Source organism: Sinohyriopsis cumingii, chromosome 9, assembly GCF_028554795.1.
Source record: "Sinohyriopsis cumingii isolate HCF-2022 chromosome 9, ASM2855479v2, whole genome shotgun sequence".
Lineage (NCBI taxonomy): Eukaryota > Metazoa > Mollusca > Bivalvia > Unionida > Unionidae > Sinohyriopsis > Sinohyriopsis cumingii.
Genome location: NC_142969.1, coordinates 51,341 through 63,482, shown reverse-complemented (window position 1 = coordinate 63,482; position 12,142 = coordinate 51,341). Strand labels below are relative to the sequence as shown.

The 12,142-nt window shown below is 37.0% G+C and overlaps 1 protein-coding gene across 1 annotated transcript in view; it reads right to left on the bottom strand.

Moving 5' to 3' along the window:
* Positions 1–8,718, bottom strand: part of LOC149791148 (zinc transporter ZIP4-like) — a 104,327-nt gene extending 95,609 nt beyond the window's left edge. The window contains exon 1 of the mRNA XM_089969596.1: positions 8,328–8,718. Within this exon, the coding sequence (XP_089825722.1) occupies positions 8,328–8,576 (249 nt within the window). The 5' untranslated portion in view covers positions 8,577–8,718. The remainder of the gene's footprint in view (positions 1–8,327) is intronic.
* Between the last annotated feature and the right edge of the window lie 3,424 nt (positions 8,719–12,142).

Sequence of the window (12,142 nt, the reverse complement as noted above, 5' to 3'; positions counted from 1 at the left end):
GTTAGGACTGGTCGGCCTGGTGTCAGGATAATGTGACTGGGTGAGACATGCTACGTGTCTGCGGCATGATGCCCCAGTGCTGGACATCACTATAAACTGCCACACTATAAACATCGTAGCAGTACCGGATTTACCATTGTGCTTATGTGTGCTTAAGCACAGGGCCCCGTTGGCCAGGGGGCAACCCCCCCACCCAAAAAAAAAAATTACGAAGAATTTTTCAAATGTTTTTCAAAAGTCAAAACGTCCTAAACTTCCTGAGTATGTATGACTGACTACCTGTGTATGTCTACCTCTTTCAGGGCCCTGAGTATGTATACCTGACTACCTGTGTAGGCCTACCAGGCCTATCTCTTTCAGGGCCCAAGTAAGGGGCCTCATAACTTAACTAGTACAGGGCCTCATTTGTCCTAAATCCGGCACTGCATCGTAGCGATATGACTGATTTTATGTAAAGCTACGTTAATAATCCTAATATCACACACACACACGCACACGCACACACACTTGTTCTTTTTTGTTCAATCTCCGAAGCACAATGAATAAATCAACAGTGACTCATAAGTTATGTGAATGGTAGCTTATCCGGTTACAATGAGCAAGTCCTCGTTTAAATGTGAAGGGCACGCTACGTGAACACATTCGACAGGCGCTATTCAAGTGCTCATAAACTGAACCATTATCGAGTAAAAGGGGATCTCGAATGTAGAGCTGTTGTAAAGAATGAATTTGTTCCTGGCTATTTTTCTTTTTTAAATAACGTCTCTAATGATAAATAATAATTAATAAATTATAAATAAATTGCTACGTGTGTTCATGTACATGACTTAGGTGAAGCCTTTGTTACTACGTATGAAATACCGAATTCAATGGAGCAAGAAATTTCAGGTGAATTAACAAGTCCTGGGACCAAGTAGACTGTTATGTTGGCTGTTTGTTTATTTATTATGTTTGTTACGGCGGGTTTTTTGGAAGTCCATTATTTTTGTTTTGTAGTCATTTTAAAAATAAACCTAGGTTAATATTATCGATCGATCGATAGAAAAATCTGTTTTCACCTACCTGCTAATAGAGCCATCAGCTGGGGAGTAAAGCTATCTTCAGTGGTAAAGTTTGTTATCACTGGTAATTAATTATTTTTTTTAATCAAACTATTTTAGAGGTATTGTGCTTCATTTTTCTTCTTGAGAAGTGCATTTGTTTATTGGTATTCATTGTGTGTGGACCACTCTGGTGGCGTAAGAGGTTAGAGCGTCCGCCTCTAATGTTGTAGGTAGCGGGTTCGAACCCCGGCCGAATCATATCAAAGACTTATAAAATGGTACTAGCAGCTGCCTCGATTGGTGTTCAGCGTTAAGAGGTTAGGAATGGTCGCCCTGGTGTCAGGATAATATGACTGGGTGGGAGGTGTCTGCGACATGAAAGCATCAGTGCTAGACATCACTATAAACTGCCACTTTGCAGACATCGCATCGATATGGCTGAAAAAATGTTAAATGTACGTGAAAAATCCAAATCTCACATACACACACACACACACACAAATTCTTTGTGATTGTAAATTTTCGTTCGTATCATTGCTGTCCTTAATATGGGGTGTGTCTCTGACCTACCCATGTAACATCAAAATACACCCCCCCCACACACACACACCATCAATTCAAAGCAGAATTTGATACATCGGTATGTGGTCCAAGCTGTATGGTATATATGGCTTTATTTTTTTATAACTGTTCTGTGAAATATACATATTTAGTTTTTTTATACCCCCACCCCACCCCAACTAAAGATGTATATTTTACACGAACTGTGTGCAAATGTAAAATCTGGTTTTCGGTACAATTTGTTTGCTTAGTAAAATCAGTCAGTATAGATTGGCTATGAAAAGAGAATAAATTAAAATGTTTTTGACATAGAAACAAAACTGCCGCCAAACTGGCCAAGTCTCAGCATTATTTGAACCAGCAAACCACGGATTCCAAGTCTAGCACGTTAACCACTGAACCATCAAGGATGGGGTGGTCATGCACAAATTTCGTGAGGAATAAACATATTTCAGAATGACGTCATCAACTATCAATTTGGATTGAGCTGAAAATATTGCAGTTGATTAAAATAATTGAAATAAATTTGATGACTATCGAGAATATGAGCTGGCAACGAGATCAGTAGAAAGAGTAGACAATATATTCTATATCATCTTCCGGGGCCCCGAGTGGCCGAGTGGTCTAAAGCGCTGTCCGTTATGGATCACTGCCATCTCATCTCTGTCTGCGTGGGTTCGAGTCTCGGATTCAGCCAATGTGGGTTTGTGAGAAAGCTTGCCAGTAGCTTCTCGTGGGTCGGTGGTTCTTTCCGCGGTTTTCCCGGGTTCTTCCTCCACCATTAATAGTGGCCGCCATGTATAGCCTATCGTGTGCTGAAAAATGGCGTCAAACCCTACAACAACAACAACAACTATATCACCTTCCATGTTAGCAATTTGTGTTGAATTTGTATAGAAGTGACAAAAAGTTGTTTTTAGTATACGTATATTATTGAACCATCTTCGCTACCCAAGGTTCCGATAACTCCATCTACACCTTGGCGGATCAAACATATATATTGGTGCTTTGTTCTAGGGACATCTATTGCATTTCATGAATGCCTCCCTTTGTAAGTAATGCCAACTAAGCAATAACTGGATGCATTTTTACATGGGCCGAAAACGTTGGAGGCAAATGACTTATAAAGGATACTTTGTAAGTTTAACGTCGAAAGTATGAATATGTTCCAGAGGGAAGCCATTAAATGTGTATTGGAGTGAAATGTATTTGTGCAAACACGGACCGTCACTGGAAAATTGCTTATTTATCCGTCCATTAAAAGCATGTGCTCCCCTTGTCTCGATCACATAGGAACTATGTTCAAATTCGAACAACTTAGATTTGATTGGATGCGGTGGCTTGCCGCCGCATCCAATGAAATTCACAGACTCGAAATGTCTACTAGTTATGCCAAGGTGTAGATAGGGTTATCATATCGGAACCATGGTTAGCGAAGATGATATTGAATGAGCTGCCATTTTTTTCTCCATACTGTTAAATTAACGGCATCTGAGGCATGCACTGTTTGCTAGCGGACTTACTTACAAATGTCAATTCCGCAGTTTCTTTTTGTACCAGTTACCAGTTAAGCACCTATTAAAAATTATAATCTCACTGTTACTATATACAACTAGAGTGGCCACATAAGATGAATATACTAAATCGAATGTACGCAGAGTACATATTTAATTTCTGTTTGTTTTTTCGTATACATATACGTAGCGTGCAGGACCAAAGATCTCACACAAAATTATAGTAGTCGCACGTTTACAAAATTTCATACCACAGGAAATCTTCTCTATATTGATGAGTCCTTTCGAAGGGAATTCTTCCCAATGGTTATTGATCTCCAAATATTATTATACCAAGTACTATCTGTATTATTTTCAAGCTGGCTTAGTTTGGGGATTTGCTATGGCATTAGTAAGAAACAACTAAATATATGTCTTTCCCAAGAATTCACCATGAATGAGCGTTTACAAAAACCTAATGACTTCGAACTATGAATGGACCATGAACCAACTCGTCCAATCAAATTACAGGATATTAACTTCCTCGTCGTGCTGTTCAGTTAAATCCACCACACATAGTTCGCGTGTACCAATATTTTCTTGCTATACAGTTATCTCTTTTTGTATCATTCTCGTTACAGAGTGGTATACAAAACATTCGACTCAATAATTTCAGTATGGAAACGATGCATGCGATCGTTACAAGACAATACATGCGTGGATGGATATATACATGCAAATACACATCATACATGCAAACATACATACATACATGCATACACGTGTGTTTGTGATTTGGATTTTTAACGTAGCTTTAACATTTGTTTCAGTCATATCGCTACGATGTCTGCAGTGTGGCAGTATATAGTGATGTCTAGCACTAGGGCATCATGCCGCAGACATGTAGCATGATGTCCCACCCAGTCACATTATCCTGACACAAGGCCAACCAGTTCTAACACCAACCTCATAATGCCGATCTCCTAGAGAGGCAGTTGTTAGTACCATTTTTACAAGACTCTGGTATGACTCGGTCGGGGTTCTTACCAGCGACCTCCCGCGTCCGAGGCGAACGCTCTAACCACTAGTCCACTTAAGCGGTCGACATACATGCATACATACATACATACATACATACAGGATACATATAAGGTATATGTTATAGGTGTTAACGTTTTCGTTTATGGCTGTGTTAGATATTAGTGTTTATTTTTTTATTACGTGGAGTCGGTGTTGGGGAGATATTTCTCAAACGAATGACTCGCACAGTCTCTTGGTTGGATCATTGTATCTCTTTCACATTCGGCTCATTCCTCCATTAGTGATACGAGAATAGCTGACACCCTAGTAGGGTCCGACCATCTTCGTAACTTATTGGCCATGAATTCTCATCTATTTCCTGGATTGGGTTCTTACCCTAATGAACTCGTAAATTTGAAATACAACATCAATCGGTCAGGCCTCACTGCCGACGAAACAATGAACTACACTCAAACATCTGCATTCGTATTAAACAAGGTAGAGATCCCATACTGCGTTGCAATCTGTACTGATCATGGTTGTAAACATCAGGTGTTTAATAACCAGTTTAATGGATTATATATATATATATATATATATATATATATATATATATATATATATATATATATATATATATATATATATATATATATTAGTAAAAACTCTGTCAAACTTTAGTAAATGTTTAAATTCAAAGTTGGTCATCGGGTTTTATCAGGCTTGAATGACTGTCAAAGAACTGCATGACTTAGCACGGAATGCTTACCTTACGTGGAGTGGTAACGATAAACCTAGTCATGGACCTTTTAGGAGCCAAATTCGCAAAACTATAGCTCAATTTAAGTATGTTCTTAGATTATGTAAGAAGGAAGAATTATAAAGAAAGAATTAAAAAGAAAGAATTAAAACACAGGGCAAACACGCTTGCAAATAAATTTGAAAATTTAGATCAACGGAAATTCTGGAAGCAAGTTAAACAAAATACAACAGCTATTTCTAACAGGCTACCAATTTACATTGATGGGAAGCAGTAAACTGTTGCAAATGTGTGTGTGTGTGTGTGTAAAATATATATGATCTTTTATGCTGAAGATACTTTTATTTTATATGTATGTTTAAATTTAGATGTATAGACTATGTAGTCTGGCCTTAAAATAAACCCCAATGTTATCTTGACTTGCCTTGACTTAAATAGCTGACATCTGTTTGGGTAGTATTACTAAAATGATGTTATCAATCGGACGTCCTCATTTCGAGTTGACATTGAGTCGGAGTGTGACAAGATTGTTACTGTTCAAATCTTGGCGCTGCGTTGACATTTTCTCTAAATCTGCACTGGTGCCACCCTTAAGAGAAGGTGGCTGGATGATTTTCTTACTAATCTTTCAGATATTTAATAGCAGCTTAGAGTTCGCAACATCGGCTTAAGCCGCGGGCGACAATCAGCTACTGTCATATATCACATTTATGGCCACTTGTGTTGAGATTTCAGCAGTTTCCCATAATCAACAATGCAAGCTGGCGTATTCGAAGACCGTGATGTTTCGTCTGCGCACCACATTTGACTGACTTAAACATGCAGCAAAGTATACACGTGTCAGACTCCCAGTGAGCCCGGAGGTTTAAACTACCCGCCCCACTTTCTTATTGCCGTCAGCCGTGCCCAAGAAAAGAATTTAAAACATAAAAAAAAAAAAATTAAAAAAAAAAAAAAAAAAAATAAGAAGACCAAGAGCGCGATTATATTTTTTTTTGCCATTGTCACCAGGCGTGACCTGTCGCTCTGTTTGAATGAGCAAATCAAAGTTTCCCTTCCAATCCAAACCACTTATGCATAGATAAAACGGGAGGGTCCTTTCATGTTTTGGAGAGTATTACATTATTTCGTTGATGACGAATGTTTTGTTTATGCGTATTCAAGAAACACAATTATGGCAAATCTCAGCATACGCAGCCAAGGTTCACAAGGAGAGTAGCGGAATATCGTTTGCAGCTTGTGACAATGGGTCCCCAAAGGTACGTCAGTCATGTACCTAAGTAATTAAAATCTATATCCCAATTCATGTACATGTACCGGATAGAAAAACCGAATACAAATTCTAATATATTCTAATATATTTAACTTTAATTAGGAAATTATCTTTCTCAATGTTGTGTTCCTCTCTCTCTCTCTCTCTCTCTCTCTCTCTATATATATATATTATCTGATGCATCTCGTGACAATTGTTTACAAATTGATAAATGTGTATATGTTAGAGTTAGACCTTTCCAAAAAGCCATATCCATATTCGTGTCACATGTCATGCTACCAGTACTTGTATTAACCAGAGCTCGGTAATACATAACAGTGGTCTTACACCTTATTGTGAATGCCTATTTGTCAACGCAAGTAGTGAATCACCATAGAGCAATGTTTGGTGAGTTGGGTAAATTACAGTTTTATTATATTTATAAACTAGACCTCTTGTTGGAAAGTGTCATTCAAACAGTTTCGTTTTTCATTCTTTACTCACGGTTTAATTCTCATCAATTATCAAAGTTTTACATTTGAAATATTTTAACAAATCCCTCGAAAAGATAATTTTTCAGTAAAAATATTTGCCTCTTCAGGTACAAACTCATTTAAATAATTATTTTAAAAATGAAACATAATTATCTTAGGTATCATGAATGGAGAATAATATATACTAAAATTACGTCTGTGCCAAAATCAGCGAAATTTACTAATATTTTAAGGAATTTGTAAAAATTATTATTTGTTAAAAAGTGCATTGTTTCCGTTCTCACGAACAGGGAAAACTAATTTCTTTCTAGTTTATAACGATATATGAAGGGGTACATATAATCCTCAATTATTTCAACTAGGTGAATTTCCAATAAATTGCGGTTTTGGTGCTATTTGTTAACAGACAATTTGTCAATTTTTTGAGTTCCTCCGCAAGTTCATTTTGTAAGATTTTTGTTTTAAAAAGAAAGCTTTCCATATTCAGTTGTAACTAAAAGGATTGGTTGGTTATCACAAAATGCACGTGCACGGAGGCTTTAAAAAAACGTAAATGACTAAACAGCTTATGTTACTGATAACCTCAGTGTACAAATTCAAAGATTTCTGCAAAAATAAAGTTTATTCATAGTCTTGCACAACTATGGAAGGACTTGTCTTTATTTATTCAGTGTCAAATGCATATATAATCAGCACTTCTAAACCATGTACAGACACGTAGCGACGGCATGTCTGACCTAACACGTGCACAAGTCTGTCATTAACCTGAGTGGGTATTACAGTAATTCCGTTCCATGGAAACATCATCATGTTTAAAATTCAATAACTTGAAATTTGTACGTATGCGTGATCAAACTGATGCAAACCTAAGTGTGAAGAAAACCATATGAGCAGAATCATTTTAGATATACACTTGTTTCCGATTCTGTACCTACAAAATCACGTGCTATTTCTGTACTGATTGATACCAAGTCAAGTCTATAAAAGGACTGAAATGCATGAAAAGAACGTTGTCTCTATTTGTTTCAGCTACAAATAGGATAAAATCTCAAGAAATATTTTTACTGAAATTTTACTTTTCATTATCAACCAATCATGATTCCCAAATCCGTATTTATTCCATTTTATGACATCCATTTCTAGACTGGATCCCATTTTATTAATTTAATTATTATTGAGAGTCTTATATACATTCCTATCTACCGTTTTCTAAATTTAGATTGGTCATCGGGCTGTTAGAGGTTCTGTTATGCGACTGTTGATTAGCAATCTAAGTACAAGGATTGGAGGTTACTTTAAATAATGGTTTGGCAGTTTTGAGAAAGCAAGTGAATCCTTGTTATCCACAAACTCTAGTAGTCTCTTTACACCACCGTGTCCCTTGCAGTCTTACCACTACACCATCTCGCCCTTACATCACTCTGTACTACCACCAGTAAGTAGGCATTTTGAAAAATACACGAACCTACGAAGTTTGAACCTTAAATCTCCCTTGCACCAAGACGGCTCTTAAAGATCTCATCACAACATCCCGTGAGGACCTGCATGTTTACCACAATGCATTCAAGCGTTTCTATGAAGAACTGACAAATCTACCAGCAAGAACCTATCTCCTCTCGTTTTCATCAGGCGGCTATAAGTGACATTCCGATTTTGATGGATATGAGAGAGAGAGAGAGAGAGAGAGAGAGAGAGAGACCTTACCGCCAGACATATTTGAGAATTCCCATCCCTTTCTTCACATCGTACACCTTCATAGTAGTCGTAAGTGACATTATGCAAAATGTCGGTGAACTCTTTTTCCGAACTGACGTTGAAAAAGTCTCGAATTTTCACATATGGATTTGGTAGTATCGAAGTTTCTTGATCTACACACGTTGAACTCATTTCACATTTCACGAGATTCGCGATACATAAAACTGTCAACACGTGAATGAGAAATTTCAAATACATGCTGTCATTAAATGACTTACGTTCTGTCTTGTTAAAATGGCGGCAATTTTCTAAAGTCCCTTTTTAAGATCCTCCGTGCAATCAATCAGTCTACAATGTCTCTTGAGTTATGTGAAAGGCGGCTCAACCTGGTATATGAAAAGAAGTCTTCTCGTTTAAATGTGAAGGACACGCTACGTGAACACATTCGACTGGTGCTATTCACGTGGTCATAAACATAACCCATTATAGGTAATAGTGGATCTCGAGTATAGAGCCGTTGTATAAAGCAAAGAATATCTTGATGGGTGTTGTTCTTTATTAGATAATATCTATAATAATAAATAAATTGCTACTTGTGATTATGTATTTGCCTCACGTGAAACCTGTATTACATACGAGGCATCCAGTTTAGAAGGGCAAGATTTTTCAGGTGACTGAACAAAACCTGGCAACTAGCCGTGGGGTAATTTGGTGTTGCGCTGGCTGTTTAGTTATGTCTTTTAGTTTTTGTTGCCGGGAGGGGCTTGTAAGGCAATTACTTTTTGTTTTTCACCAATTTCAAAATTAACCTAGGATACTATTATCGTTTGAAGTGAAATCTGGTGTCACCTACCATGTAATAGAGTCATAGGCTGGGGAATAAAGCTATCATCGGTGGTAAAGTTTGTTATCACTGGTAAATCATACAAGTTATAAACTATTACGTCAGTGTATGATTGTTTAGCTGAAGGAAGGTGTGTGTGTGTGTGTGTGTGTGTGTGTGTGTGTGTGTGATTTCGATTTGTTAACGTAGCCTTAAAAATGTTCAGTCATATAGCTACGATGTCTGCAGTGTGGCAGTTTATAGTGATGTCTAGCACAGGGGCATCATGCCGCAGGCATGTAGCATGATGTCCCACACAGTCATGTTATCCTGACACAAGGGCGACTAGTCTTAACGTTAACCTATTAATGCTGAGCGTCTAGGGAGGCAGATCTTAGTACCATTTTTATAAGTCTTTGGTATGACTTGACCGGGCTTTGAACCCGAAGGCGCTCAGTGCGGTCCATTGAACTGTGAATATAATTTATAAAAAAAGGTATAGAAATTGTTGAAGTATTTCCATTCTTGCTTCTTATTTTGTTTAGATGCATATTTTTATTGATATTCTTTGTAAATATGAAGTTTCTTTCGTATAGTTTTCTTCTGCTTTTTCCGAGTGAGTTGGGTGGGTGGATGGGTGGATGGGTAGAAAAAAGCTAGGTCTCTGATTTGCCAATGTATCATCAAAATAAAATCGCCCCCCCTCCCCATCCACGCCCTTCAAAGCACGAACAAGGCTCCCCAGGTAGTTCGCATTAAGGCGAATTTACATTGCGTGGGCATTAGATTTTGTGACGTCTGTAATCGAGGCCTGTCTAGATTGTATTGCATAGCAATATTTGCAAATGTAAGGCCCGGTTACAGTTTTTCCTAAAGAATTTCTAAAATTAGGCACTAACACTAACGTAGAATTACTGATTCCAATATTACCAACAGGTTGACCGGCAATATGACTGTCTTAGTCTGGCTTATCATCCATGACAATGGTTCTAGCTAATGTTCTATTTGAACTCACTGTAGACTAAAGACTTTCAGGTGTGCTTATGGAATTAATGGTTTATGGAAGTAACGGATCTGTTATAACAAATATTGTCAAAACTAGCAAATAAAAACTGCAAAATCCTCTTTTTTATTTCTTAACGTCAAGAGTAATGGTGAATAAAGTATTAATCGACCAATTTAACTGAGGTACCTGCAAGCAATATGCAATGCCAATATCGTTCGAAACATACTACAAACAAACAGATCATGATCAATTTTTTTATACACATTATCTGATTATTACACACGACCAGATGGTTTGCAAACTGATCTGAACGTCATGGAAGAGTGTCTTCAGACACTGCATAACGTCAAAAAGAAATAAAACCATCACATGAAAGAAAAAGGTAAATATAGCTAACTTTTTTCTTAGTGCTGGTGAAATATAAAAAGGTTTTAATACGAAATAAATCTTGTGCATTCTTTCTACATGTCTGGTTTGACCAGAGATATCTAAAATGATTTTCCTCAAGGAGTACATTAACAAACTTCGTGAGCAAACATTGTATTATTTCATTAATTTCATGCTGTTCAGAACTAAAGCAATCCTTGATAGGACTCTAAGGACACACCGTAATAATGGTATGGAAAAATGGGAACCAGCTTGGAAATGGGTGAACATAAAATAGAGTATATATGGGTTACGCTGACCAGGATTGGTAAATAATGTAAGCTATGTTTTAGAAAAAAGAATCTTTTAGGAGTTTATCCTAGTTATAAGTGAAAAAATTAGAGACATTGTTTTATTGGTGGAATTTTAGTCCTTTAACAGTCTTGAGTTTGGAACACTGATTACTAAAATTAGTACGTGACTCTTTGGTGCGGAATTGAAAGCACATGTATCAAACACATGCATGTCCAGAAAATGCCGCGGCTCATATCCTTTCCTCAACACAGAAGGTGACATCCAGGTTTCATCTATACTGATAAATATAGGTTTGATCATGAACACTCAAAAAATGTAAGTTATTGAATTTTTAATATCATGGTGTTTGCATAGGTTTACTATGGGAACTGAATTAGTACCGTGAATCCTTATGATTGGCACATTATTAGAATCGAGACGAATGACATATTAGCACTATAAAATTGGAATTTATTAGGAACAACACTGGAATTCATTTATACTCTATACTTTTGGGCGTGTGACATAACTTTTAGGACTATTTGAGATTTAATTCACAATATTGTCAATTCATTTTAAATTTCCACTTTTATTCATAGGACATACTCATTTGTTTAATTATACAAAACTTGTTGCTTTTCACTCTTTTGTTACTAAGTTTAAGATTATAGAATCATAGCAATTTAAACTACAGTTTTAAGCTAATAAATTGGAACATTTCACTTATTACGTAATAGACGTGATATTTGGCTATATCACACCGACGCTGCTGAGCATATTAAATTACCAATTCACGAGAAGTTACGAGATTTCAACTTTGTAGGATCTCGGAAAGATTATGTGGTGTCCCTAACAAGATTGAAGATACCATTACGTTAATATAGAAGATTTCTCAAACTGCTATTGTCAGATATAAATAGACATTGCATACATTAAGCAGCAGAGAGAGCGAAACCACCTCATTAAATCCGAGCAAAGAAGTCTATACGGCTTACCTTAATGGAGGAAGGATCCATGTTTGAACACAACAGAATAATGCTGTCAAACATACCGTGGATGTCACTGGTGTGTACAGACTATCTGTGTGTTACAAAATGCCCAATATGGCTCATTTAGTCTTCCATACTTTTCATATAATCAGGTTGTCTTGTTTCACGCGCCGTAATATTTCTGTAAATGTAATTTTTCGTCGTATCGCGTGACGCTTTTATTGCTCGCGCGGCACGTGCGAAATAATTCATTATTGCGCACTACTATATATATCGGGTAGAGATATTGAAGGACACAGCAAATACAGAGGGAAGCTCTGAACATATTCAGCTGTCGGGCAGGTGC